The sequence below is a fragment of the Mucor velutinosus genome (assembly GCF_035048745.1).
Source record: "Mucor velutinosus strain NIH1002 chromosome Unknown tig00000041, whole genome shotgun sequence".
In the NCBI taxonomy this organism is placed as follows: domain Eukaryota; kingdom Fungi; phylum Mucoromycota; class Mucoromycetes; order Mucorales; family Mucoraceae; genus Mucor; species Mucor velutinosus.
The window spans coordinates 2560019-2587891 of NW_027041905.1; the positions used below are offsets into that span (position 1 = coordinate 2560019).

The 27873-nt window shown below is 39.0% G+C and overlaps 7 protein-coding genes across 7 annotated transcripts; 1 reads left to right on the forward strand and 6 right to left on the reverse strand.

Moving 5' to 3' along the window:
• Window positions 1-2497: 2497 nt before the first annotated feature.
• On the reverse strand, window positions 2498-6212 carry AMD1_1 (AMP deaminase; the record flags this gene model as incomplete). Its single annotated transcript, XM_064820436.1, has 2 exons — window positions 2498-5119; window positions 5169-6212. The coding sequence occupies 2 exons, from the start codon at window positions 6210-6212 to the stop codon at window positions 2498-2500; spliced, it is 3666 nt and encodes a 1221-aa protein (XP_064684356.1).
• Window positions 6213-6688: 476 nt separating this feature from the next.
• On the forward strand, window positions 6689-12082 carry ATC70_001032 (uncharacterized protein; the record flags this gene model as incomplete). Its single annotated transcript, XM_064820437.1, has 2 exons — window positions 6689-7208; window positions 7275-12082. 2 exons carry the CDS (start codon window positions 6689-6691, stop codon window positions 12080-12082), a joined length of 5328 nt encoding a protein of 1775 aa, XP_064684357.1.
• Window positions 12083-12639: 557 nt separating this feature from the next.
• On the reverse strand, window positions 12640-13662 carry ATC70_001033 (uncharacterized protein; the record flags this gene model as incomplete). Its single annotated transcript, XM_064820438.1, has 1 exon — window positions 12640-13662. One exon carries the CDS (start codon window positions 13660-13662, stop codon window positions 12640-12642), a length of 1023 nt encoding a protein of 340 aa, XP_064684358.1.
• Window positions 13663-15050: 1388 nt separating this feature from the next.
• ATC70_001034 (uncharacterized protein) lies at window positions 15051-15440 on the reverse strand (the record flags this gene model as incomplete). The annotated part of the gene is made up of 1 exon (XM_064820439.1): window positions 15051-15440. One exon carries the CDS (start codon window positions 15438-15440, stop codon window positions 15051-15053), a length of 390 nt encoding a protein of 129 aa, XP_064684359.1.
• Window positions 15441-20450: 5010 nt separating this feature from the next.
• Window positions 20451-21642, reverse strand: ATC70_001035 (uncharacterized protein; the record flags this gene model as incomplete). Its single annotated transcript, XM_064820440.1, has 7 exons — window positions 20451-20669; window positions 20727-20812; window positions 20870-20965; window positions 21036-21162; window positions 21228-21284; window positions 21357-21489; window positions 21551-21642. The coding sequence occupies 7 exons, from the start codon at window positions 21640-21642 to the stop codon at window positions 20451-20453; spliced, it is 810 nt and encodes a 269-aa protein (XP_064684360.1).
• Window positions 21643-22159: 517 nt separating this feature from the next.
• ATC70_001036 (uncharacterized protein) lies at window positions 22160-23323 on the reverse strand (the record flags this gene model as incomplete). The annotated part of the gene is made up of 3 exons (XM_064820441.1): window positions 22160-22780; window positions 22840-23069; window positions 23134-23323. The coding sequence occupies 3 exons, from the start codon at window positions 23321-23323 to the stop codon at window positions 22160-22162; spliced, it is 1041 nt and encodes a 346-aa protein (XP_064684361.1).
• A 1242-nt stretch (window positions 23324-24565) lies between these two features.
• Window positions 24566-27355, reverse strand: ATC70_001037 (uncharacterized protein; the record flags this gene model as incomplete). The annotated part of the gene is made up of 14 exons (XM_064820442.1): window positions 24566-24664; window positions 24721-24781; window positions 24849-24945; window positions 25003-25112; window positions 25177-25363; window positions 25424-25759; window positions 25818-26121; window positions 26176-26288; window positions 26340-26441; window positions 26497-26571; window positions 26621-26810; window positions 26867-26922; window positions 26979-27074; window positions 27124-27355. 14 exons carry the CDS (start codon window positions 27353-27355, stop codon window positions 24566-24568), a joined length of 2058 nt encoding a protein of 685 aa, XP_064684362.1.
• Window positions 27356-27873: the final 518 nt, after the last annotated feature.

Here is a 27873-nt window from a genome sequence, read left to right on the forward strand (position 1 = left end):
TTAAAATTTCTTGCGCTGCTCGGGGATTATCTAAAGCACCTGATCGAAGTCCTCTTGACACTAGGGACATAGTTTTAGCACCAAGTTTTTTCGGTCTTCCGCCAAGAGGTCTAGCTGGGTCAGGGCAATATAGTTTTCTGAGCCTTGTAAGAGTAGAGTTACCCACTCCTGGATACAAAATTTTTATCTTTGAGAGCGAAAGACCACGTTAGAGCAAAGATTGGAGAATGTTGCGCAAATCTTGTGTTAAACGAGCAGGCAAAATGAAAGTTTTGAAAAAAAATAAGAAAGCAAAGAAATAAAGAAAATACATGAAGAAACTAGCTTCTTTTACACTTTTAGAGTGCTCCTGGGATATTAAATATCCTGAGCATACCGCGGGTAGTTTTTTAGATTTCTTCAATACGCCTGTTGGAAGTAGAGATATCAACCATTTTATATCATCTAGAATTACCCACCTAACATTTTTGCCACGTCTCACTTTAGCTGGTTATACTGGGATTAAAATATAGTCCAGCCATAAGGTTTTTATGTTGCTGTAATCCCTATAGGCTGTTCTATCGAACGCAGTATGGGGTAGCTTTGTTTTCTGAGTTTTGGCAATATACTGGGTAAAAGTCAAGATTATTTGAACGAACGGGACAGTTTTTCCCCCTACAGTAGTTCGAAAGATCAAATTTTGCTTTTTGAGATACTCGATGATTACGTCGTTGTGGAATTTGAGGCTTTATAAGACTAAAATTCACGGAAAAAAAGAATAAAAAACAATGAAGTCAACTTGATAAAGGTATATTTCATTAGCAAACTGACAGGTGTAAAGTTAACTGAAGTATCTCTACTGGCCAGGTAGATGATCCTTCTTATATAGTACTTGTTAAGCACAAAGAATAAAAGGATTATCATTTGCAGCTTATAAAAAATGTTCGATATTATAAAAACAAGAAAAGACTTATTTGAATCATATCAGACACAAAAACTAAAGATTTATTGATGAAGACAAGAGTTATTCTACTGTAGGGGGAAAAACTGTCCCGTTCGTTTAAAATTTTGTCTTTTTTCACAAGTTTTTGATCATTTCTTTGTATACAAAGTCGAAATAGATATCGTTTGAATGAGAGAAAGTAGTGCTATTTATACATAATTATAACTTTTTCAAAAACCAAAATCCAATGATATCATTGGTTAAAAAATAAATATAGAAAAATGTACATTTTATTATAAAATCATTAATAGTGAGTTGAACCACCTTTGTTCTTGATGACAGCCTTGATTCGGGCAGGCATACTATCAATATATTTCTGGCACTCTTTTTCTGTTATTTTGTACCAATGAATGTTAATACGCCGCTCTAATTCTTCTTTTGTAGAGGGCCTAGTGGGATACTTATTAAGCCTAAGCTTTAGGAGATGCCAGACATGTTCAATGGGATTAAGATCGGGACTTTGGGGTTGTGGAATTTGAGGCTTGATAGACTAAAATTCACGGAAAAAAAAGAATAAAAAAAACAGTGATGTCAACTTGATAAAGGTATATTTTATTATCAAACTGACAGGTGTAAAGTAAACTGAAGTCTCTCTACTGGCCAGGTAGATGATCCTTCTTATATACTATAACAATGGATAAAAGTTCTATTAATTAGATTGACAAATAAGTCAACTCAGATCAACTAATGTCTAATCATGCTAAAAGACAACTCCAGCAAGCTAATCATGATTTAGCTCTGTCTGGATGAATAATTAGACTCTCATCCGAAGTACCCTGATCTATCCTTTCCATAAGGATAATTAATATCGATCTAGTAGCATGTATCCGATAGGTACAGTCTTCTTAGTCTATATTAATAGTACATATCTGAGTGTATATCGCTAAGCATACATCTTTAGCATGTATCTGGATATATGGCATGTCTATAGCATATCGTATGCATGTCCATAGCATGTCTCATATATAGTACAAGTCTGTAGTACATAAAGTATCTGTAGCTAGTATCACGGATATAAGCATGTGTCTTATAGCGTGGATCATGAAGTGCACATCTGAAGCAACAAGCTCATATTGCATTAATCTTGGTGCCTATCCAGATATGGTAAACATCCGTAGTCAATGTCGGAATACAAGTATAAGTCTATAGTGCCATCCATGTCCGTGGTGCCATCTATAGCCTATATCTTATATAGTATGAATCTTATAGTACTAGCGTATCTGAAGTCCATATCTTCTTATAGTATAAATCGGTATCGTACATCTAATCCAGTGTACATACAGTTTATATCTAAATCTGGCAACTGGATGAACTGTCGGAATGCAGATCATAGTGGATGTATTCCACATTTGCCCCCACCAGTTTCAACGCATGTTGACTAATTCAAAGAATTATGTAAACGATCAATGATCTGTATTTCGCATTCGCTGACAAAGATATAACGCAATGTGATAGTCTAAAGGTGCTACTGCAATTTGCATGTTGCCCGGATATATCCCATGACAAACATCACTTTTACTGTTCTGCAACGTTGAGTCTCTTAGAGCCTCTCAAACGCTTGTCAGAATCATCACGCTTACGCTTTGATTTGGAGGAAGCAGTGTCACTATTTAGTGCCTGTCTTCTCTTCTCAAGCAGCTCATATTCCTTGATCTTTGCCCAGTACTTACGAATGGTTTGAGGGTTGTTGAACGATGCAGCAGTTTCCCAGGAGTTGGCAGCTTCTCCAAATGTCTTCCATTTTACCAAATACTCTCTATTGTGTTCAGGACCACGATGCGCTCTGATCTCGTCAACCTCATATACTTCTTGTTCGATGATAGACTCGTCGATTGCTACCAGCTTCAATTCAGATGGCACATAGTCGCGATGTAATAGTTCATTCATATCGTCTTTCAACACATATGTAGATCTTTTCTTTTGAACAACTTGATAGGGTCCATCATAAGCGGCCTCAAGTTTGCTTTCTCTATGCGGAAGTCTTACCATAACCCAATCACCAACTTTGAAGTGTGTAATCTTGTGATGCTTATTGAATCGCGTTGCTTGCTCCTCAATAATGCGTTGTGTTCTTTGGTTAATAGCTGGAAAGACAACCTGGTTCATAATCTCTGCCTTCTTGCGTAGCTCACCGAGAGTCATAGGCTTCTTTGGTAAGTTGTCCTTGATCTTAGGATCATCGTAGTCTACGAATCTATTCAATGGTCTAGCAAACATCAATTGAAAAGGTGCACTCTCTGTGCGATACCTAATTTTTGTGTTTATAGCCAGTTGAGTTCCAGGTAGAACCGAGTCCCAGTCATAGATGTGTTCACTGACCATCTTACGAAGTGCATTAAGAATATTTTTAACACCTGATTCGGATGCACCATTGCCCCTAGCGTGGAAAGCCGTAGAGTATCTTTGATTGATGCCAAGTGCTTTACCGATCTCGCTCATCAAAGCACTCTTGAATTCACGTCCATTATCAGATTGTAGTATTTGTACTACGCCAAAGTCTCCAAAGATGGTAGTCAGAGCTCTAGCGACAGTATCGGTTTGTTTGTTGGGCAATGCACGAGTTATAATAAATCTGGTGCAAATGTCGTATACAACTAATATATATATATTGCCATTGTTGGTTGGAGTTAACGGACCAAGAAAGTCAATGCCTATGTGATCAAATGGACCATACGCTACAACGTTTCTCAGTTCATGGTAACCCTTTTGAACTACATTGTGTCTTGCACATTCCATACATGATTGACAAATTGCCTTTGCATCATCATATAGACCTGTCCAATGAATACCTTCTTCATGTAGTTTCTTGACAATACTAGCGGCACCAAAGTGTCCAAATTCATGAGTTTCACGAAGCAGTTGGTCTCTCTCATTGTCAGGTGGTGCAATGTAAGCAACGCTTTCATAATTGCCCTCCTTGATCTTCATAGCAAGTACATTCAAGTGCTTGTCTTTATTATAGACTACTTTGTTCTTGGTTAGATAATGCTTTGTTTGCTTATTGTTGCCAATGAATCGTTTCTTGGAGCCTTTGCTTCTCATGATATTCTTTTGTAATTTAGCAATTTTCTTATCACTGTCTCCCGCCAGCTCTGTATGATCTTCTAAAGGTTCATACAAGCGACTAAGTTTGTCAGGTAAGATGTTGTCTAAACCCTTGATATGAGTGAATTGCAGTTGGGGATACTCGTTTAAAATCTCCATGTAATTTTGAATGACTCTAGTAGGACATTTACATGTGTAGATATAAATCAGAGCTCGATGATCTGTCATAACCTCAATCTCAGGATGCCCGTACAATAAGGGTCGCAAACGAACTAAACCGAATAACACGGCATACAGTTCTCGTCTCAGGACAGGCCAGTTCTGTTGGGATTTGGTCAGAGATTTGCTCAACATCGCCACATAGACTGTGCGTCCTTGATCGTCGCGCTGCGTCAAAATGACTGCAACTGCATATAAGCTAGCATCACATTCAAGATAAAATTTCTTATTCATGTCTGGTGCAGTCAGTAAAGCTTCAGATAACAAGACCTTCTTGATAATCTCAAGTCGTTTGGTGTGCTTCTCAGTCCATTTGCTACCAGCATCTGGATCATTTCGTAGAGCATCAATAGGCGCCATCAGTTTTGACAGATTTGGGATGTGTGGTCTCAAATATGAAATAACACCAGCTAGTTGTTTAACCTGTTTGGCAGATTTGCATGGACCCCAATGATCAATGTCAGAGAGACGTCGCATGTCAACCTTGGAAACATGAGGACCAACTACAAAGCCTAGCAAGTAGATGCTAGATCGAAACCAGGAGCACTTTTCAACACCAATCTTTAAGTTGGCATGTGTCAAGCGTCTCAGCACCTCCTTAATCAATTCGCAATGACTGGATAAGGATGAAGATACGAGGCATAGGTCGCCCACATAGACCTCCACGTTGGGCATATCAGAAAACAAAATGTTCATGACCGAGGTTTTTCCTTTTCGAAAATATCGTCCCCTTCTGCTTGATCCGGGTGAAGATATCCTGTATATTTGGTATCTCAAATTGGTTTGTATTGTTGGGCATATGCTGGTTGATCCTCCGCACATCCATACAAACTCGAGTTTTGGTGGGTTTGCCATCATTGTCCTTCTTTGATACTGCAATGAGAGGGTTGTTGAATAAGCCGTTAGGTCTACACTGTTCTACAATTCCTGCATCCAGCCATTCATTCAATTGCTTTTCGATTTCGGGCATTGCATGATGTGCGATCGGATATTGCTTGACGTAGTAATCAACATTCTCCTTGATTGGTATAGTGATCTCAGATTCAGGCACGTTACAAAACGTTCCAGGCTTGATTCTCTGATTCTCATCAATAGCATCTTGGATGTTGCTCATATACTTATTCTCCTCAGCTTGGGATTCAAAGATTGATGTGGTTTCTGGATCAATAGAATGTTTAGTATCAAAATTGACATTTTCGAAATCAATGCTTTCAAGAAGCTCTGATTTCTCTTCCTCTGTAAGATGTCCAACATCAGCAAACTTGTGAGCAACGCCAGTTAGCCCAATTCTAAGTCGACTCAATGTGTCTACACCCAGTAGCACATCAAAATCGCCTAGGTCCTGAATAAAATTGGATAGCTCAAACGAGTGATCAAATGCAATGTCATTAAGATATCTTATCTTGATAGCTGGTGTTTTACCCAATCTCTTTACTGAATGACTCAGAAAGTTCAAATTGCCTTCAACAGAAATAATATCTTGGGAAGTGAATAATAGTTTATTGTGAAAAATGTTTTTATTTAAGAAGGTGGAATCTGATCCCGTATCTACTTTCGCGATCAAACGGACTGGTTTTCCTTCTTTGCTCTCTAAAATAATAGGAGTCAGTAACTGAAATGGATTGAAACTTTCAGGTACATTTTTCACATTAGACTTACAGTTGAGCGAGGCATCCTCTGCTTCAATCTCGTCCAAGCAAGCATCTATTTCCTCCATGGTGACATCTCCAACAGCATCACCAATGTCAGAATCAGTGCTACTTTCCATGGTAACATCGTTGGTCTCAGAACCAGAACCAGACTTGTTGTCCTTGCGAACAGTGGTTGTTTGTACAGTATGCACACCAATGCTCTTCCTTGATTCTCTCTCCTTCTTCCAGTCGTAGAACTCTTGACAACGATGACCGTAAGCACGGGGCTTACCACAAAAGTTGCAGGTTTTGGGATCAGAGGATGAGGAATTCATAGAATACGGAGCAGCAGTAGTAGCCCGGTTAGGCTTGTTGTCAGAGCCAAAGTGCTTCAATCTTGACTTACAGTCAATGGTGTTGTGTGATGTGTCATTTCTAAACCGGATCTCCAAATGCGTAGGAGCAATTAGTTAAAGCACAGATCACATCAGATCATAAACTTTGACATGAAACAGGATTCAGTTACGATCCGAATAATGGCATGTTCAGGATAATAGATTGGATCTATTATCCTATCACCCAAATCAACCCATCTAATACCTTATCCTCACATCAAATCCCTCAATTCGAATAGTATATAAACCCTCTTATTTCCAATGTAATAAACGAGATTCTTTACCTGATTAATTTCATACTCTTTTTATAAATAATTTATTTCTGATAAATCATTTTTTAATCTGTATTCAACAAATCTCGTTTATTACAACTCTATCTACTCTGGATCTCTTATTGCTGTCAAGTCTTACTTACTATGTCACCCAAGAAATCCAACCATAAGGTCATCAATCAAGAAGCTTCTGGTGTAACTGCTACTACTGGTGAGGCTACTGTTGCCACTGCTGGTCCAACGTCCACTGATAAAGCTCTCACTGCTGGTCCAACGTCCACTGATCAAGCTCTCACTGCTGCCAATCTGGTTGTTTCTGCTGCTCCTGTTGGTACTGATGCTCAAGGCTCAACTGCTGCCACTCTGATGGAGATTGATGATCCTATCGTCACTACTAGTCAAGATGCAATCAATGGTGATTCATCTGCTGCTAGTTCTTCCAGCGTTGGTAATATCCATGGGGATATACCTAGAACGTCTGTTTCAACCGATGCTATCAATGGTGATGCATCTGGTAATTTTGCTGTACTTGCTGAGGTTCATGGGAGTCAAGCAAGCAGTGTCAGGGCTAGTAGTAACATTCATGGGAATACTGCTGCTTCTGTAGGTGATGCGAACGTTGACAATGCATCTGCCACCTTTTATCATATTCCAGTACCTCAAGGTAACTACAATATTGAAAATGTTAGTAGAGGGAATAATGATGTACTTACAAATCATGTGGATATAGGATTTGCCACCCCAATCTCAAGTGATGAAAGATTGACCTTGATGAATGAAATTGAACGGCTGAGGCTGATGGTATTCAAAACAACTATTCAAAGCATTGGATGCCCACAAGGATCAATCATACCTGCAAATCTTGGTGTCTTGCGCAATCAACTTGAGATGGCTGAACGCACCTATGAACTGGTATTTGGCAAGACAGAGAGTACCTTGGTACCAAATGAAACACCCTACTTCCAATGGCGTGGACACTTCTTCAACAAGCGTAGGGCTGTATTCGCAACACCAAATGATTGTCTTGATCATTTCGAACTGGTTTTGCAAGCTCATCGTCTATCAATCCATGACAATTGGGAAAGAATTGTGCCAGCCAAATTGTCAACTGGAATGGCTCGTTGGTATACAAGCATGGTTGCTAAACAAGGTCGCTTAACTTGGTCCGAATTCCGTACAGCAGTTATCAACAAGTATGGTCGATCAAGCATTGATATGAGAGATGAAGCAAGAGAGCAGCTGGAACGACTAGTGTATCAACAGGGAGAGGCGTTCAATCAATTTGTTGACAAGTTCCAACAATTGCGCAATCAGGCTGAAATCCAGGATGAGGATTGTATCGTTCGCTACTTGATCAAGGCCCTTCCAGAGGAATTGGCGAACTACACCAAGTTCTCCCTCAACAACAATTCTGACAAGGAGGAGATCACTGTGGATTTGGCGGTCAACAAGATCACGGCTATTTACAACGCACTCTTTAAGGACAAGTGGGAAAGAGAACGAGAGAAAGCAACCTCAGTAACATCCTCAGCCTCAATTTTAATTAACAATAGTGGCACCAAGGTCACCAGTCACTCAACCAAACGATGTATTTACCATCCCAATGCCCACAATCATCGTACCAAGGACTGCAAGGCATCAGACAACATGAAAAAACGTATTGATGCTGCACAAAGAAAGTTTGGTGAGGTCAACACTCGTATATGTCACGATTGCAAGGAACCAGGATGGACTCCAGCGCATAGAGCTGTTTGCAAGATGAAAAACAATCAACCAAGATTTCGAAACAAGGTTGTCAAAAAGACGATCGTCCCTGTGCCCAATCAGCAGGCTGATTACAACTCTGATGACAATATGGATACGGATACGGAATCCGACGAGCAGAACATGACCTTCGCAGCCATGAACATTAAAGATTGTGAGTATCAATACATGAATGAACCACCTCGCAATTTACTAAACAAAAACTCTATTATTTTGCCAATTACTTTAGAGAACAACGACATCAAGGTACGAACCTACTTTCTTCTGGACACAGGCTCCTCATTTAGTTGTATCTCCCCCAAGTTAGCCAAAATATTAGAAGTGAAAATAAATAAAGACATTAAAGGCACCATTAAAACTTGTAAAAAAGACACTGTAATTGATAGAATTGGTTCTACAGAAGAGGACATTAAGATTATATATAATTCTCGCCAATGTTACTCTAAATTGGAGATTTTTGATATCTTTAGTGACATTGATGTAGTAATTGGTATGGATTTGATCATGCAAATTGGTATTACAATCTCCAACATGGCTATGGATTGGGATGATGATAATAACCCTGAGATTCCCGCAATTGATCCAAATCCCTACACTCCGAATGATTCTCCTTATGGTACAGAGGCAGAGAGAGCTCATTTCACGAAAGAAATTGAACCGTACATTAAGGCTAACAAAAACATTGATCCAAAAGCATATTGCAATATACCAGGTAGTACCCTAGAGTTGCATATATTGAAACATCATGAGAATAAAATGTATAAACCTCAATGGCCTCTGGAAGAAAAGTTTTTACCAGCTATTAAGGAACAAATGGCCACATGGATTAGGAATGGTGTCATTCAACCAGCACCACCTGGAACGCCATACAATTCACCTATATTTTGTGTACGTAAAAAGACTAGCACTGGTGAGTATGCTCCTGGTGTTTATAGAGTAGTTGTGGATTGCAGAGCTGTCAATGCTGCATTAGATCCAGACAAATCAGATCGATTCCCACTACCTTTGATTAGCACGTTACATAGAAAGATGTCGGAACACGCTATATTTTCGGTGTTGGATCTTTCACAATGTTTCCATAGTTTTAGGCTAGAAAGCGCATCTCGCAAATATGTTTCATTTATTGATCCAACAACTGGCCTGCAATGGAGCTTCAGGAACTGCCCCATGGGATTATTACCAATTAGCTCGTTTGTGCAAAGGCACCTGACTAATTTGTTCTCTGATCTAAGCTCTGTCACCACCAATTTCATAGACGATATCACGGTGCACACAGAAGCAGACATGGAAACACATTTAAAATACGTCAAAATAGTTATTGATCGTTTAACAAAGGCTAATCTCAAGATAAATCATGCAAAGACTCATTTTGCTCAGCGTAGCATCAATATATTAGGCTTTTGCCTATCCGAGAAGGGGTTGGCCCTTGATTCTCGTAAAGTAAGCAATGTTTTGGATTGGGATCCAAAGGTCGCTAATAGTAAAGAACTTCAATCTCGGTTAGGATTGATTAATTACTTTAGAGGCAATCTACCTCGTTTGTCTACCTTAACCGCACCATTGGATGCTATTAAAAATGCTCCAGATATTGACAAGGTATGGACAGAGGATCATACGATTGCCATGACCAACATTCATCAATTGCTTGTTAGTAGCCCTATTATTTCAGCACCTAATTTAGCCTATCCATTTTGTCTTGTCACTGATGCTAGTGCTTATGGCATTGGTGCCTGTCTATATCAAGTTATCAAGAAGCGTATTTACTATAATGGCTTCATTGCCCGTAAATTATCAGCTAGTGAGCAACGCTATGGATCATCCAAGCGCGAGCTTTTAGCAGTAGTTTATGCTTTCAATAAGTTTCGCCAATGGTTATGGGGTGAAAAGTTTCATTTATTCTTGGATAATCGTGGTCTATTGTACCTACATTCTCAAGAGAAACTTACTCGCATGATCGAGAACTTTTATGATACAATTTTTGAATTTCACTTTGATATCACATATTGTATGGGTATGGACAATATTCTAGCTGATCGACTTTCTCGCATCTTTGTACCTGGGACAAAGAAGCTGGAGGGGTGTGGTTCTCTCGCTAGAAGAGCTACTGTTATTAAACGGACATTGGATCCAATCGAGTCTACAAATAATAAAAACCTTCACGAAGCTAAGAAGCAAAAGAAGGGTAGTAAATCAAAGGACATTATTCTACATCCTATCAATCAGAGTACTCAGGGTACCGAAATCAATGACATGGAGAATAATGTTAATAAGGAAAATACAAACAGTAATACAGTAAGCAGTGCACTCACAGAAACTGCAAATCCTGACAGCAAGGACAATAGAGAATTGTTCATTTATGCATCACATTTGGATATTTATGAAGTACCTAAAAGTGAGGCACAAAAGCAAGAACTATTAGAAAAATCTCACCTATTAGGACACTATGGGATTACTGCTATGGAGCAGGTTATACATGAGGATTACCAAATGCATTGGAAGGGGCTCAGAAAAGACATTGAACGATATGTCAAGAACTGTAGCAAATGCAGGGTATTTAACATAGGAAGACATGTATATCATCCACCAAAGAATCATACTGCGGATTCTGTTGGAGATCATTGGGTTTTTGACCTAGGCACATTTGATGTTACTACTCCTAGGGGTAACAACTTTATCTTGGTAGCAATGGATTTATTCTCAAGATTCATTGTGTTACGGGCTTTACCAAACAAAACTGCAACAACAGTTGCTAAAGAAATTGTCTCTATTTTTAGTCTTTTTGGTTACCCAAAAATCCTTTCTCATGATAATGGTAAGGAGTTTAGTTCTCAATTACTGGAGAGCATTGCTGCCAATGCACAGATAGAGCAAAGGCTTTCACTTCCGTGGTGCCCTTTAGGCAACAGCGCTTGTGAAGCCGCGGTCAAAAGCTCAAAGGCGATCATCATTAAAATGCTGGATGGGTGTGCCGAAAATTGGGATTTATATCTTGATGGCACAGCCTATAGCTTAAATTTACATAAATCAAGGTTACACGGTATGAAACCTTTTGTCGTCATGTTTGCCAGACTACCTAATGAATTAAAAGACTATTCTGAGGTCGAAATAAGTCTTCCAGAACAAACATTGAATGCCAAGGCCTTGAAAGACAAGATCAAGAGAATTGACAAGATTCTTGTACCTGCAATCAAGGAGCAGATTGTCAAAACACAGAAAGCTGACAATGCTTATTTTATGAAGCGGCATAAAATCCTAAAGAACCCATTCCCCATAGGAGCTTCAGTCATGATTAAGAATGCAGAAAGCAAGAACAGCAAAACTGACCCTAAATACGAGGGCGTGTTCTATATTCATGGTTATACAAAGAATGGCAGTTACATTCTAAAAGATGAAACCGATACATTCTTATCAAGAGATGTTCCTACATCTCACATTAAATTGATCAACGAGAATCCACCTCCTCCAGAACCTGCTGATAAACGTTATGAAGTTGAAGCTATCCTCAAACATAAGGGTAAAGCGCCTAACTATCAATATCTCGTTACCTGGAAGGATTACGATTCTAGTTATGATTCATGGGAAACCCCAGAGTTGTTTGATTCAAAGAAACCTATTGAACAATATTGGGCAAGAGTAGGAGCACCTGAAAAGAGCTCTGGTAAGAAGCAAAGAGCACCTAAATCAATCAACAAAAGAAAGATTGCAACGCGTGAAGAGAGATCTACAAAGAGACATGCGCGGTTGATTGAGAACAGACGACCATCATCGTTATAGATGTTTGTAAATAGATTCTGCCTTTTTCCCTTGTAAAGTACATTGGTATTTTTCCAATTGGCATATTTGGTTTTCAATGTATAGAGGTTTTTACTGGCGAATCAATGATTCCATCATGCAGCAAATTTATATCAATGCTTCAGGAACATACACTTTATTTTTTCTTTTTTCTTTTCTTTTTTTTTTCACGGTTTATCACTTACATCACAAGCACTGATCAAGAGGTGCTATCTTATGGTTTCGCTATCGACTTACGGTCTCCAAGCTGGTGTGGGGTAATGATGTGTCATTTCTAAACCGGATCTCCAAATGCGTAGGAGCAATTAGTTAAAGCACAGATCACATCAGATCATAAACTTTGACATGAAACAGGATTCAGTTACGATCCGAATAATGGCATGTTCAGGATAATAGATTGGATCTATTATCCTATCACCCAAATCAACCCATCTAATACCTTATCCTCACATCAAATCCCTCAATTCGAATAGTATATAAACCCTCTTATTTCCAATGTAATAAACGAGATTCTTTACCTGATTAATTTCATACTCTTTTTATAAATAATTTATTTCTGATAAATCATTGTGGTTGGCATTGCTCCCGCCATGCTTCGCACAGAAATACCCAGTGGCAGATACCCTTGCCATCTTTGTTCTTGAACCAGAACCACCAGAACCACCCTTACGCTTACCTCTGATGTCGACCTCAACATCATCATCACCACGATTTTGCTCGTCAACAAGGAACAAAGGCAACACACACTCATAGATCTCGTTGATAGTCCATTTATGGTTGGAACCATGCTTGACGGACATTTGGTTGACCATCATTTGCTGATTCTTGCGTAACAGCGTGAACTGATAGAACTTGGCTAACATGTTGCTGTTAGGAGGGAAGCCACAATCCTTGACGTACTTCATGAACTTATTCGTATAGTCCTGTAGAGTATCATTGTTCTTCATGCGCATGCTGAAGAGTTTGGCCATGGATTCCTCAGAGTTGATGGGAGCACCAAAATGTTTGCGGAACAATGCCTTGGCTTGATCCCAATCATTACATGCCAGAAGATCATTCTTGGTCCATGATTCGAAGTCAAATGGCAGTGAAACAGGCACGTAGCGTTTCCAAACCAAATTTACTTCATTACCGGATGCTCTGATGACGTTCTCAAAAGCACTGAAGAAATGATCGACTGTGGTGAATCGAGGATGGTCAGGCCAATGCTTAGCTTGTCCTACCACCTGGAAACGGGGGATCTCATTGAGATTGACAGGTCTTGCTTTGGAATCAGCCCTCTTAGTAATTGCACTGACTTGCTTGCTGAGCCATTCGATAGACGCAGATGCTTCATCAGCCGCCAAGCGTTCTTCCTCAGTGTAAGTATCACCAGCGTTACGATGGATCTGATCCAAGCGAGCCTGAGCAGTGTCAATCTTCTTGAGAAGATGATCAACTGCAGAAAGTTGAGCGTGCTCATCCACTTGCATAGATGAGTCATTAGGAGAAGAAACACGGATAGAGTCTTGAGCAATATCCTCTTGAGTGTTTTCGGTAGCGTTGTATTGGTTGTGAGACATGATAAAAATAGTTTTTAAAGTAGAATAATAAAATGTAGAGTATAAGATAAAGTGTAAAAGCGATAACCTTTGAGTTGAAAAAAATGTGGAATTTGAGGCTTGATAGACTAAAATTCACGGAAAAAAAAGAATAAAAAAACAGTGATGTCAACTTGATAAAGGTATATTTTATTATCAAACTGACAGGTGTAAAGTAAACTGAAGTCTCTCTACTGGCCAGGTAGATGATCCTTCTTATATACTATAACAATGGATAAAAGTTCTATTAATTAGATTGACAAATAAGTCAACTCAGATCAACTAATGTCTAATCATGCTAAAAGACAACTCCAGCAAGCTAATCATGATTTAGCTCTGTCTGGATGAATAATTAGACTCTCATCCGAAGTACCCTGATCTATCCTTTCCATAAGGATAATTAATATCGATCTAGTAGCATGTATCCGATAGGTACAGTCTTCTTAGTCTATATTAATAGTACATATCTGAGTGTATATCGCTAAGCATACATCTTTAGCATGTATCTGGATATATGGCATGTCTATAGCATATCGTATGCATGTCCATAGCATGTCTCATATATAGTACAAGTCTGTAGTACATAAAGTATCTGTAGCTAGTATCACGGATATAAGCATGTGTCTTATAGCGTGGATCATGAAGTGCACATCTGAAGCAACAAGCTCATATTGCATTAATCTTGGTGCCTATCCAGATATGGTAAACATCCGTAGTCAATGTCGGAATACAAGTATAAGTCTATAGTGCCATCCATGTCCGTGGTGCCATCTATAGCCTATATCTTATATAGTATGAATCTTATAGTACTAGCGTATCTGAAGTCCATATCTTCTTATAGTATAAATCAGTATCGTACATCTAATCCAGTGTACATACAGTTTATATCTAAATCTGGCAACTGGATGAACTGTCGGAATGCAGATCATAGTGGATGTATTCCACAGGGGTGGCCAATCCATGATTTCGTCTAGGTTAAACCCATTGTCGGCGAACCATTGTTTAGTAATGCCCGATGTATGCGGTGTTGCTCTGTCTTGTTGAAATCGCACATCAGATGGTGTCTTCCCAAAGTGCTCAAGAGTGTCGTTTAATGATGTCTTCGAAATATCGACATATAAGCCCGAGTTTATTGCGTCTTCAATAATGGTAGTACCATAACCAGGCCCCTCCGCTGTTATATAACTCCAGAACATGACCCCACCGTCATTTCCCTGCAACTGAGACTTGACTTGATACGACTGCATGATTCGGCCACCATTCGTCCAGTAAAAAGAATTACCATCTGAACCCCAAAGGTTTATTCTTGTTTCATCCGAAAACACCCAACGACGCCAATCAGCAATAGTAAAATGCCTATGCTTTTTAGCCTACGCCAATCGAAGCCGCTTGTTTGTCTTGCTAACAAAATTGGTCTTTACTTTTCTACGAGATTTAAGTCCATTTCGTCTCAATGACTTGCGGATGCCATTAATTGACATATCATGGCCCATCGATCTTAAAATTTCTTGTGCTGCTCGCGGATTATCTAAAGCACCTGATCGAAGTCCTCTTGACACTAGGGACATAGTTTTAGCACCAAGTTTTTTCGGTCTTCCGCCAAGAGGTCTAGCTGGGTCAGGGCAATATAGTTTTCTGAGCCTTGTAAGAGTAGAGTTACCCACTCCTGGATACAAAATTTTTATCTTTGAGAACGAAAGACCACGTTGGAGCAAAGATTGGAGAATGTTGCGCAAATCTTGTGTTAAACGAGCAGGCATAATGAAAGTTTTGAAAAAAAATAAGAAAGCAACGAAATAAAGAAAAAAACATGAAAAAACTAGCTTCTTTTATACTTTTAGAATGCTCCTGGGATATTAGATATCCTGAGCATACCACGGGTAGTTTTTTTAGATTTCTTCAATATGTCTATTGGAAGTAGAGATATCAACCATTTTATATCATCTAGAATTACCCACCTAACATTTTTGCCACGTCTCACTTTAGCTGGTTATACTGGGATTAAAATATAGTCCAGCCATAAGGTTTTTATGTTGCTGTAATCCCTATAGGCTGTTCTATCGAACGCAGTATGGGGTAGCTTTGTTTTTTGAGTTTTGGCAATATACTGGGTAAAAGTCAAGATTATTTGAACGAACGGGACAGTTTTTCCCCCTACAGTATTTATACTAAGTTCTGAATGCTAAATTAGCAATTTATCTTGTACAATGCTTATCACATCTGGTGAACCTCAGTATTTAGATAGCTGAGATGCACTTCACTTATCATAGCTTGTCCACGTTGTTGCACAACACAGACATATCTACCCATCAAGAATACCTTAATCTTTATAGACAGTTGTAGCCCTTCAGGCTCAACAATACTATAACAATGGATAAAAGTTCTATTAATTAGATTGACAAATAAGTCAACTCAGATCAACTAATGTCTAATCATGCTAAAAGACAACTCCAGCAAGCTAATCATGATTTAGCTTTGCCTGGATGAATAATTAGACTCTCGTCCGAAGTACCCTGATCTATCCTTTCTATAAGAATAATTAATATCGATCTAGTAGCATATATCCGATAGATACAATTTCCTTAGTCTATATCAATAGTACATATATGAGTGTATTGATGTATCATTTCTAAATTGGATCTCCAAATGCATAGAAACAAGCAGTTCAAGCATCGATCACATCAGATCATAAACTTTGACATGAAACAGAATTCAGTTACGATACATATCATGGCATGTTCAGGATAATAAATTGGATCTATTATCCTATCACCCAAATCAATTCATCTAATACCTTATCCTCACATCAAATCCCTTGATGAATTCGTAATAATAAGTCGATGATAATAATCAGTTGTCAACTGTATCTAAAACGAAAGCAAAGAGCTTCTTTATTACAGGGCATCTAGCTTGCTTAAATATGGTAGATCCCTGGTCGTCAATGACTACTACGTTGAGATGGTATATAAATAGCAGGCCACTGGGGCCTTATGGATTGTTGGTATAGCTTGTTGAGAGGCCACCTAAGTCGATATGTTTCATGTAGTGTAGGTGGATCTCGATATCTTGACATTGGGGGGATTGAATGTATTGTAGTTCCTGAGGCACCTGTGCACACACAATTGACTGGACTTGTAAACAGAGATGTGATGTGATACGATAAACATCATCTATGCTGCTACACTGTAAAAGGTGGCTTGAGGAGAAAGTGAATGTAGCCTAAGATGCATGCTTGTATGCAACATCCCTCAATTCGAATAGTATATAAACCCTCTTATTTTCAATGTAATAAACGATATTCTTTACTTGATTAGGTTCATACTCTTTTTTATAAATAATTTATTTCTGATAAATCAATTTCTCCTGAATTGTGAGTGTTCACCACTGTAAATAGACTCTACTTGCCGTTTTACGGCTAGGTATAATGTCATTGTTGTGGACGACCATCCAAAATATCCTGCTAATCTGATGAGCATTTAATACAATCCAAGCAAGTCATTAGCTTCAAATTCGCGTAATATTATTGACGTTCAAGTGTCAAAATTACCGTAATTGCGCGTTTCAAAAAGCAAGATCTGAGCCTTGGAACTGGAATAAAAGCGTCTATTACTTGAAAATCGAGTTCTGTACAATGCAGAGTCTCTGGGTGATCAGACAGAAGTGCTATGTACTTACTCTTCTGGCAACGCAACCCAATATGTCGTCGTTTTAGATTGAATTTTGTTCAAATCTAGCCATTTTCAAGCACGAATAACTCATGCCACAAAGCGTTTTGAGCGCTTGGAATAGCATCACATGCCTTCTCTTGGCCACGCTTTACTTCCTGATGCTTTATCTCAATTTTTTTTGGGTCGTTGCAAATTCATGAAAATCATCGTTTTTCCATGAGTATTAGCAAGGGAAAATTTTTGAAAATCAAACAATCGTATTTTTCACCCCAAAAATGAAGACTTTTTCTATGACACATATTAGATCAAATTGATCGTAAAGAAGAAATGCAACATTGGAAACTCTTTCTATGAGACTTTTATATGCTAAATTTCGATATATTCACAGAAAACCTGTTTTCATATTTTTGCAAATTGCTCATTATTTTCGGTTTAAAAGCTAAAAGTAATTAGCACCATTTGATGCGGCTTTTTTAGTTCTCTAGAAATGTATTAGAAATTTTGGTGTTATAACGACAGTTTTCATAGTCAAATTTAGAAAAAACGTTTAAAGGGTGTGAGATCCAGTTAAGTTTGAGCACGAAAATACCACTGCACAATTTCAAATTAAATTGCTGCAATTGCCGCTACTACGGTATAAGACTGAGACTAAATCTACAGGTCGTGACGTCGAATATGGTGCTCTCTCGTTTTTCCATACCCTTATTTTTTTTCCCTTTTTACAAAACGCGTTTAGTATCAAACCATGGCTGTTTTGGAAACCGTTTGATTGATAATAACACTCCAGCTTCTGATAACACTGCCTTGTACCGTTGGAAGGACTTGATACTGCTTCTTTAAAGTGGAATATGTTAGGTACCATTCGATAACGAGCACTGGAAGGTGTAGAATTAACACTAATTGAATTTGTTTATTACGTTTTGATGATTCTTTTTGTCTGCTTGATGTGCGTGCTGCTGCCAGTACTTCTCTGCTATCTCTGCTGTCTGCTTCTTTGGTTTATCATGTCTGATGGTTGCTTCTTTGGTCTTTGTCTGATCTCTGGCGTCATTCATTCTTCGGTTTTTCTATGGAGCTGGTGTTGCTGCCGTTAATCTGGTCTTTTTTGGTCTACTGTCTTTGGTGCATGCTCGTTCTCTGGTTCATATCTGGTGATTGCGTAATGTCTGGTCTATCTGTGGTGGCGATAAGTGGTAGGTATCTTCTTTCTTCTGGTCGCAATGATATAAAACTTCTTTGAACGCTTATATTATTGCTTCCTTTCTCGTGATAATGCATTCATAATGTTTGCCTTGTTGCGTTTTCTTCTTCTTGTTCTTTTGTTGGTAGTGTTTCCTCTGTAACTTTACATGAAACAACATTAGTCATTATGTTGTATTGCAAGCTTATAATACCACTGTTGCTTTTGCAGTTGTGCGTATTTGTGCCATGTTGCTTTACATCCGACTATTACTACCATGCACGTTGCTCATGTATGCATTTTTATTGCAACAACAATGAGCTTTTTTGAACATCTTTGATGTTGTGTTTGTTATGCTTTTTTTTTGACTCACTTTGTGTGAGTCTTCCTTTTTTTGCCTACAAACTACTATATCCCTATAGTAGTATGTTCTTTTCTTCTTTCTTTTATTCTTATTATGTTTCTTTGAAGCATACCTCTTTATTACGTTGCGGTGGATGTGCCTATCACTGAAGCTCAACAAGACTTTATCCGACACCAGGAGGTAGATAGGCTGCCTCCACTTGGTTATCGCTACTTACTTTAGTGATGATTGAGGGTCTCAATGCTTGAATTTAAAGCTAGATGGTGTAAGTAAGGCATGCTCTAGCACCTGGGGGAAGTTTGATGATAGCAGCGGCTATAATGCTATTATAGCGGCGCTTAAAATTTTGCCTCACATCAAAACAGGGGGAAACTCTCGCAAATTTTTTTTTAGGTCAGCGGAGTTTTCAAGCAATCTGATTGGCTAAGAGGTTGAATCAACGATGGTCTACAACTAGTTGATTTTCTATCGATCTCATATTGATCTGTTATGTATTATAATTTTCTGTTTATAATAAAAGGGTATCTAAATAGATACAGCAGTTTAAATCCTTCTTTATTAATTCAAAATTGAGATAATATGCAATCATTTGGTCTAGCATTCCATTAAACAGTTACATGTAAGCGATGTCTTTTTAAATTTATTATTTTGTGTTGGAGAACGTATATATTTTTCTTATAGATTAATAGAGTTCGATAAATTGATGTACTCTGCTGAAAATTATATGTTATTAGTACGTATTAAATGTTATTCAGGTATTTGTATGCTTGAGAGAGAACACATGGTTTGTTATTGTGAATAAGCTGACGCGTTTGTTGGGGTTAGTTATTACATGGTTTACACCCAAACCATATGGCACAACCTAAATGGAATCAATGATTAGAATTGTATGATTGCTAATGAATGCCTTGAGTAACGTAGATTTTACTGTTGCCAAATTATGTTGACTGTGTTGGAGCTAGAGTTACTGATATAACGATAGTCAGTAAATCATACGGAATGTTATCAGATGGAATGTACGTACGTTGCTAGCGCGCGATGCATTGTTTGGTTGAGTTCAGACAACACTTACATGAGAAGCGGCGCTGCCTCCAAATTCCACCAGACTATGATTAAAAGGTTTGCGAAGATATTTCAACGATCGATAGCATATTCAGAACACATTGTTAAGACATTTAAGCTGTGCCTATGCCCACAAATAGGGATAATCTGGCTACTCTAATTTTTGAAATGAAATGTCCTTATGCCTCAGGTAGCCATCAACCAAATTCATATACAGTAATGCCCATTGTAATCACTCAAAATTACGGAGAGAACGTCGATGGCTATCAGATCATTTGACAAGATACAACTTATCGCGCCAGAAAGACGTAAATGTGGCATCCCTTAAGCATTTACATGGAATGTCTAGACAAAATCAACTATGGATCACGTTTCCTCCTCTTTTAATACATTATTCTTTCTCGAAATGAGATTATGCAAAGGTTTGGGCTTATAAATATTCAATTTTCGTGTACTCGATTTATTCATAAGTTGTAGATGGAGGGGAATATTGCTTTTAGTTCTTCTTTTGCTTTGCTTCAAAGCGAACAGGAGTCTGGATACCGACCAACCAAGTGATACCAGTACCTGCAATGAACAAGAAAAGGAGAACAACACCAAGTACCATGAAAACACCAGGTGTAAATAATTGGTACGTTGCAAAGATAGACAGGTTCTTGACTGGTGCAGAGGGTGCACGACGATGCAAGGTTTGGCTGTTTCCTTGGCAAGATGTCTAATGTCTCGGCCGTTAATCCGTCTGTATTGATTCCATCAACAAGACGCCTCTTACCTTGGCTGCACTTGAAGTATAAATAACAGCATAATCGTTTTGAACCTTTCCTTCCACAGTTTCAACAAATTTACCCAGCAAATCATCTACGCATAATAAAGTGAATACGTGAGTTCAATTCAAAATGTTGGCCAATGCATTACCATTAGACTTGAGCTCGTTGGCGTCCTTAGCTACAGGAAGAGATACAATAGCAACAATGGGAGATTCTTGTTCAGTGAAATCGTCGGCAGAAATTGCTATTACAGACATGAATGTTACCCTCTTGATCCGATATTATGCGGCATTTCAGTTGCAACATATACTTACAAGTGGCGTCCAAGATGGAAATAGCAGAATCACATTGGGCGGCAATCTTCTTGGCAACGTCGTTCACATCAACACCATTTGTGATATACTCGATTTGAGAGTGAGAGTTTGCTTGAGTGCTATGTTCCTATATACGTATTTTACGTTTCAGTATTTGTCGCAACGCAGTGTCGCGAGGTGGCGATCATTTACCTTCAAATTAGTGAAGGCATCTTCAAAGCCTGAGCGACTGAAATCATTGCTATGAAGCTAGCATTTGGTTGTTTTAGTTACACTTGTCTGTTTCATCAATGACGTGTTTTCCTCTCTCTTTTCTTTTACCTCGGGCTGGCTGATCAAAGCAATAACTTTGGCTGAACAGATATCAGAGGATAAAGAAGACATGATGGCAGAAGAAGCACCTGTTTGACTAACAACAAATTGGTTGCTTGCTTTGACAGAAGGCTCAACATAACTATGACTGAAATGTAAGCATGCTCCAAGATAGAAAAACGTGGGACATCTCGATCACTTACTTTTTGGGAGACCACATAATACAGGGAACAGTCGACTCAAAGGCCATAGCAGCTGATGCTAACGATAACAAAGCTACTGCAGTATACTTCATTCTATTGTGAAAAAAAAATGAAACAAGGGGAACAAGAGTGTGTTAAAACAAATACAGCTCTTTTTTACACTATAAACCTCTCTCTAAATAACGTGATGAAGATGAAGGAGTTTGGAAGAGAAAAGGAAGTCAGTTTAAGTTTAGGATGCAAGACATCAGAGCCATGCTACCAGAAGAATCAAATATGAGCTGATTTGTAGTAGTCTCATGGCTGTAACTACCGTTGTTTATATTGTTGTTCAAAAACGCTTCTTTACTATATATTTTAAATATCATATAAACCTTTTTTCTGGTCTTGTCATCTACATCCTCAGTAACGTATAACAACACGTTGATGGCAATCTAGTGGAGCCCTAACAAACAAGAACCTTGTTACTTTTATAAGGCATAGCTTGCTCCAATGTCAAAAGATCCGTTGCTACGTATCTGTACCCATATATCATCGTTTGATAGGGAGACATTTACTTTATTAATTGAAATTATTTATACAAAGAGTGGAGAAGATGAGTTATGAATATCATCTTTCTTCATCATCGTCCATCTCATCATCGCCTTCATCTGCTGAAGTGTAAGTTTCATCAGATTCCGGCTTATTCTCTTCAGGTGATTCGTAACTTTGAGCCCACTTGACTAAGAGGGAGGGATCTTGCACGGATAAGTCGTAATTCAGAAAGAACAGAAACTCTTGCTCCATACGAGCAATGCGCAAATTACGATCTTTATCAGACACTTGAGGGATGGGATTTGTTGCAGCTGGAACAGATTCGTTTTTTTGGGTAGTTATGGTATCATCGGATGCCGTGGCGTTATCGGCTGCTGTTGTTGAGATGGTGCTTGAGGTTGCGGTAGTTATGGGAACTTTTTGAGAGTTATTATCGTCACTACTCAATGACGAAGGAGGAGGAGTGTTGTTGTTGACATTAAGGGCAGTGGTGATGTTTTCGATAATAGAAGCTGTAATTGGTATTTTGGGTGAAGTAGGTGGAGTGATGGGAGCAGTGATGATTGATGCATGTTTTCTGATGTTGGTATATATGATCAATCTCAAACTATCGTGAATGTACTTGGAAGCCATGATGAATGCAACCATTATCATTCGAGATCCACATCCAGGAGTTCCCTTCAAATCTCGATAGCGCTATATAAACAACTATTAGTAATTCGGAATACCAATTGATAGGTGTATGTGATTCTTACCTTATTCAATCTTTCCACATAGCTAATAGCTATTAATAATGTTAAGCTAGGACAAATAATGGGTGTTGATACTGGACTCTGACAAAACTTTTGTAGCGACACTTCAAAAGGTTCGTTCTTATCCATCCCTGTGGTGTCTAGTAGGTTGTTCATCATGTAGTATAATTGCTGGATCTTTTCTTGGCAGGGTTTATCTTCCCAAGCTTGGGAAACGAATACAGCTAAACAGGCTAAAAATATGAAATGAGGGGCAAGTTTTTTTTTTTTTTGAGGATTGTATGCTGTGCTGCTTACCAAGACATTTCTTACTAAGTCTTTTACGTCCATTTAATTCGATAGCTTGCAAAAGAGCGCATGCTTGGTTGTAACCAAAGAGACCAGGCTTGTTCAGTTTATCTGGATTATTTGATTCCAATTGTTGTCTTCTGTACGGACAAGGCAAATGTCGATTTTTAACGCTGTGTTTGTTGGCAAGTGCCTTCATGTTGATTTGGTTATTGATAAATAAGATAAATACCAAACCTATTTATTTTGTTTGAATAAGTAGAAAGAATGGATTCGATTGACGAGATGAAAAGAATACAAATTAGAAAAATAAAAGAAACTGAAGTAGGATTTTATATAGTAAACTATCGAGAGCCTAAGAGAATTTTTTTGGATTTGTAATTGTTGTAGCAGATAGGCTTAAACAAATCTACCGCCGCGCCTTGCATGATTCATTATATTTCTAATCAATTCACATCTGTTGACCAATCTGAATCCTTTAAAAACTAACGGCCCGATGCTTGATAATAATATAATGAGAGAGAAAAGATGAATAATGATGTCTGCTTGCATTGCTGTTAGGAATTCCATCAGATCAGGCAAGTGATTGAACCACTCCATTGTTTTTCAAGGTATATCGATGGTTATTTCAGCATCTAGAGGCATATATATGAACTAAACCCACTTTCAAGTCCACCATGGAAATAACCTGAGTTTCCCTTCAATCATACATCTCTTTTAGGGATATTCCAACTTGCTAGAGTGAGAGAGCGCGTCTAAAATTGGAAGGATTTTTTGCTTAGTAATAGACCAAATTCGAGGAGCTACGGTATTTTTAACCACCAACAGCTGCAAACACTAGTTCAGGTGTCTGGAGCTCCATGCTAGATCAAGATTCCCAAGAGGCCTTAAATCCTCGCTACTATGACATGAATTCTTGATACCTTACATCAAAACATAATCGATATAATCAACTCCCATTGCTACAAGGCAAACTTCACTTTCGAAACAGACATTTTACCTGTCACTGACAATGCTTATTAATCGACACTATGCGTTCTCTCAAAAGATGGCCATAGTATAATGCGCACAGTGGAATGCAGCTCATCATCGCTAGGATCGTACTGTAAGCAGCGATTAGTCATTCGCCTAGCTTTGCAATTCAGTCAAAGTACTACGCTTCAAAATGCCTTTCGAATCTTGGCAGCCAAGATTATTACGGTACATAGCAGTTCAAAGCAATCATCAAATGCTGTGCTCCTTGCTAAGAGCATCGGACAATCTTGCAGTTGCCATCAGCCCCTAATTTCTGTTTGATGCGTGCTATAATGTAGTGCGCGTCTTGGTTTTTATAGACATAACGTGCCGAGATGTTTGTTGTGAAAGCAAAAAAGTTATTTATTGCCTCTAATGTGTTGTGTGTGTATACAGTCTACATATCAAATAAATAAAACGGTTGCATCTAATTGACAAACACCTTTCTGTTGTATGTTCTCTTTGCATACTTCATCAAGACAACCATTGCAGCTGGTGTCATGCCTTCAATACGCTTGGCTGCACCCTACAATCGTGTATATTAGTAGACGTACACACAGCGAAAATAGCTCATTCACATACCAAGGTCTCGGGACGCACCTCGGCTAGCTTTTGACGCACTTCATTAGAAAGCTGATCCATTCTAAACAGAGGCAAAACAAATAAATAAAACGCAAACACAAACAAGACCAGTGAAAGAGTACACATACTGTAGATAATCTAGGTTGATGTCCAGCGTCAAATGCTCATCACGCTTAAGCGCTGCTACTTCAAGCTCTTGTCTCTTCAAAAAAGGCTTGTATCGGCCTGGATCAGCAATGGATTGATAAGCAGTAGCTCTTTTCATGCTAATGTATTTATTACCTTCAATCATGACACGCTCCTTTAGTGAAGATTCCAAATGCTTAAGTTCTGGCAGCAAGTCTTGGAACTGCTCCAATGTAACATTTGGCCAAGTCAGAAGATCCATACCACTTTTTGTTTTTGTTTAGGTTGGTCAACAAACAGAATAAAAAACAGGTTATTTGATACACTCACCTTCGTAATGCACCATGGTCATTGAGGTGATCTGTAGACACCCGAGTGCTGGGACTAATATCGTGTTCCGCCCAACGTTTTGCTGGCATTTTGAGGCTTTGCAATGCATCCATGGCAGACTTCAACGCTTTGGACGACGATTGATAGTGTTCCCATCGTTCTTGGCCAATCACTCCAGCCTCATAACCTAGTAAAGCACATGTTGAGTGACATATTTCGCATGAGCTCAAGAGTGGCATGAATTTACCCTTCTCCGTCAACCTCGTATCCGCATTATCAGCTCTCAGCAATAGTCTATATTCGGATCTAGCTGTGAACACTCGGTAAGGCTCCTCAACGCCCTTAGTAATCAAGTCGTCTATTAATACACCAATGTATGCATCTGATCTGTCCAAGATGAAAGGTGCTTTGCCCTGAGCATGCAATCCAGCATTGATACCAGCCATGATACCTTGCGCAGCTGCTTCCTCATAACCCGTAGTACCATTGATTTGTCCTGCCAAGAACAGACCACTGATACGCTTTGTCTCCAAAGTGGATCTCAACTCTCTAGGATCAATGTGATCATATTCCACGCCGTATGCTGTCAGAAATGTTATTTAGCCATTTCCGTATACGCTGCCATCAGATTTCTGTCATACCAGGTTTCAACATGTCTACGTTTTCCAATCCACGAATCATTCGCAAAAAATTCAACTGAACATCCTCAGGCATTGTATTTGATATGCCATTGGGATATACTACGGGTGTATCGAGTCCTTCTGGTTCCAGCCAAATATTGTGAGCTTCTTTGGTGCTGAATCGTTTAATTTTACTTTCAAGCGAAGGGCAATAACGAGGGCCCTTAACTGTCTCTCTGATGTGTATACTCTGGTCGAAATGATCCGCAATGTATTTGTGCACTTGAGGGTTGGTGCGTGTTTGATGGCACAAGATTTGATGATCCTATCCAACAAGCATAAGTTTGCTTGCTCTGTATCCATAATGATCTCGACTTACAGCATGAGGCACTGTTGTGTTTAAATACGAAAATGGTGATGGAGGGTTATCTCCCTCTTGAATGATCAGCCCTTCATAGTTAATTGTTCTTCCATCCAATCTTGCCGGTGTGCCTGAATGTTGATATTAGCGAGACATCGAGTCTATGTAAACCGAGATATCACCTGTCTTTAATCGAGCCAACTGGAAGCCTGCAGATTTCAATGAATTCGATAATCCAATGGAGGGATTCTCGCCAATTCTACCAGCAGGCCATACTTTGAGACCTAATTCCATATAATAAGTACCACGGATTTGGTGCAAAACAAGAGGCCTTTTTACCAAGATGAATTTCTCCTCCCAAAAACGTGCCTGTGGTAATGATGACATTGGATGCTCGGATGACTCGTCCATTCTCTATCATTTTGGTGAGTTCTGAGTACTGCAAACAGAGTGCAAATAATACCTAGTCTAACACCCTTCACAATTTGAGAAGCACCCTTGGAAGCCATCCTTTGCTGTTCCTCTTCTGTGACACTCTCATTTAGCACAAGGTCTGACACACTTCCTGACTGAATGGTCAGATTTGGGTAGTCTTTCAGATAGAATTGCAAGTGTTTTTTGTAAAGTTTTCTATCAATTTGTGCTCTTGGTCCCTGATTTATTCGTCGTTAAACCCACACTGCCACCATCATTGATTCCTGTTGCTTACATAAACTGCTGGTCCTTTTGATTTATTCAAAACCTTAAATTGTATGCCGGCAAGATCTATATGCATTGAAGTTGGATCAACGTCTACATAACACACATCTGACAAGACATACCGGAAATGCGACCACAGACACCATCCAGAGCATCAATTTCTCTGACAAGCACACCTTTTCCAACACCTCCAAATGAAGGATTGCATGACATTTCCCCTATTGATCGGTTAATTCCAGGCTGAATCCGCACATCATCGAAGCTTACCAATGGTGTCCTTGTTTTGCGTCAACAGCAGTGTCTTTGCACCGGATCTAGCTGCTGCAGCACAAGCCTCTGTTCCAGCATGTCCACCTCCGATGACGATCACATCAAACTCCTTGTGTACTGGTATATCTGCTGCGATGGCTGCTTGTTTCCATGACTGACATGTGTGAAAACGATGTCTATATTGCAATCTCGAAGAGCTATATCGTAATGAACTCAAACCTCGAAGCATAGTGTATGAGTTTGATGGTAGATTAAACAAAAAGCTGGGGTTGTGCCATCCAGATGTCGGTTTTACCAAGATTCCCTGAAAAAAAAAAAGAGTAGTCAATGGTGGTTGCAGTCGGCCTGATTTGGTCTGTCTGTCTGAGAATCGACTCCTATGTGACTAGATGATGCTGCGAAAGTAGCTTGCCTCCAAGCTCTTGCCATTGTCGAATCTAGAGCATTGGGTGCTCGTTGTTCAACACTAGTTGAATGAAACAATCAGGCAGGCATCAAAGCTGCGTATCAATAGTTTGTATCGATTTGAAACTAATTGATTACCTTATGTATTGGCTTGGTAATGCTTGAACTTGATAGTTGTTCATTTTCAAGGAACAGGCTGAATCTTGCTGCCTTCCATGATACTCTTCTGGAGATGATGTCCATCCTAAGCCTTTTCCGGTGTTGCATTAGGTATGCATCCTTCTGAATTTGGGTTCTCTATGTCGACAGTCTGAGGTCATGGCGCTGGAGTCAGTTGGTTGT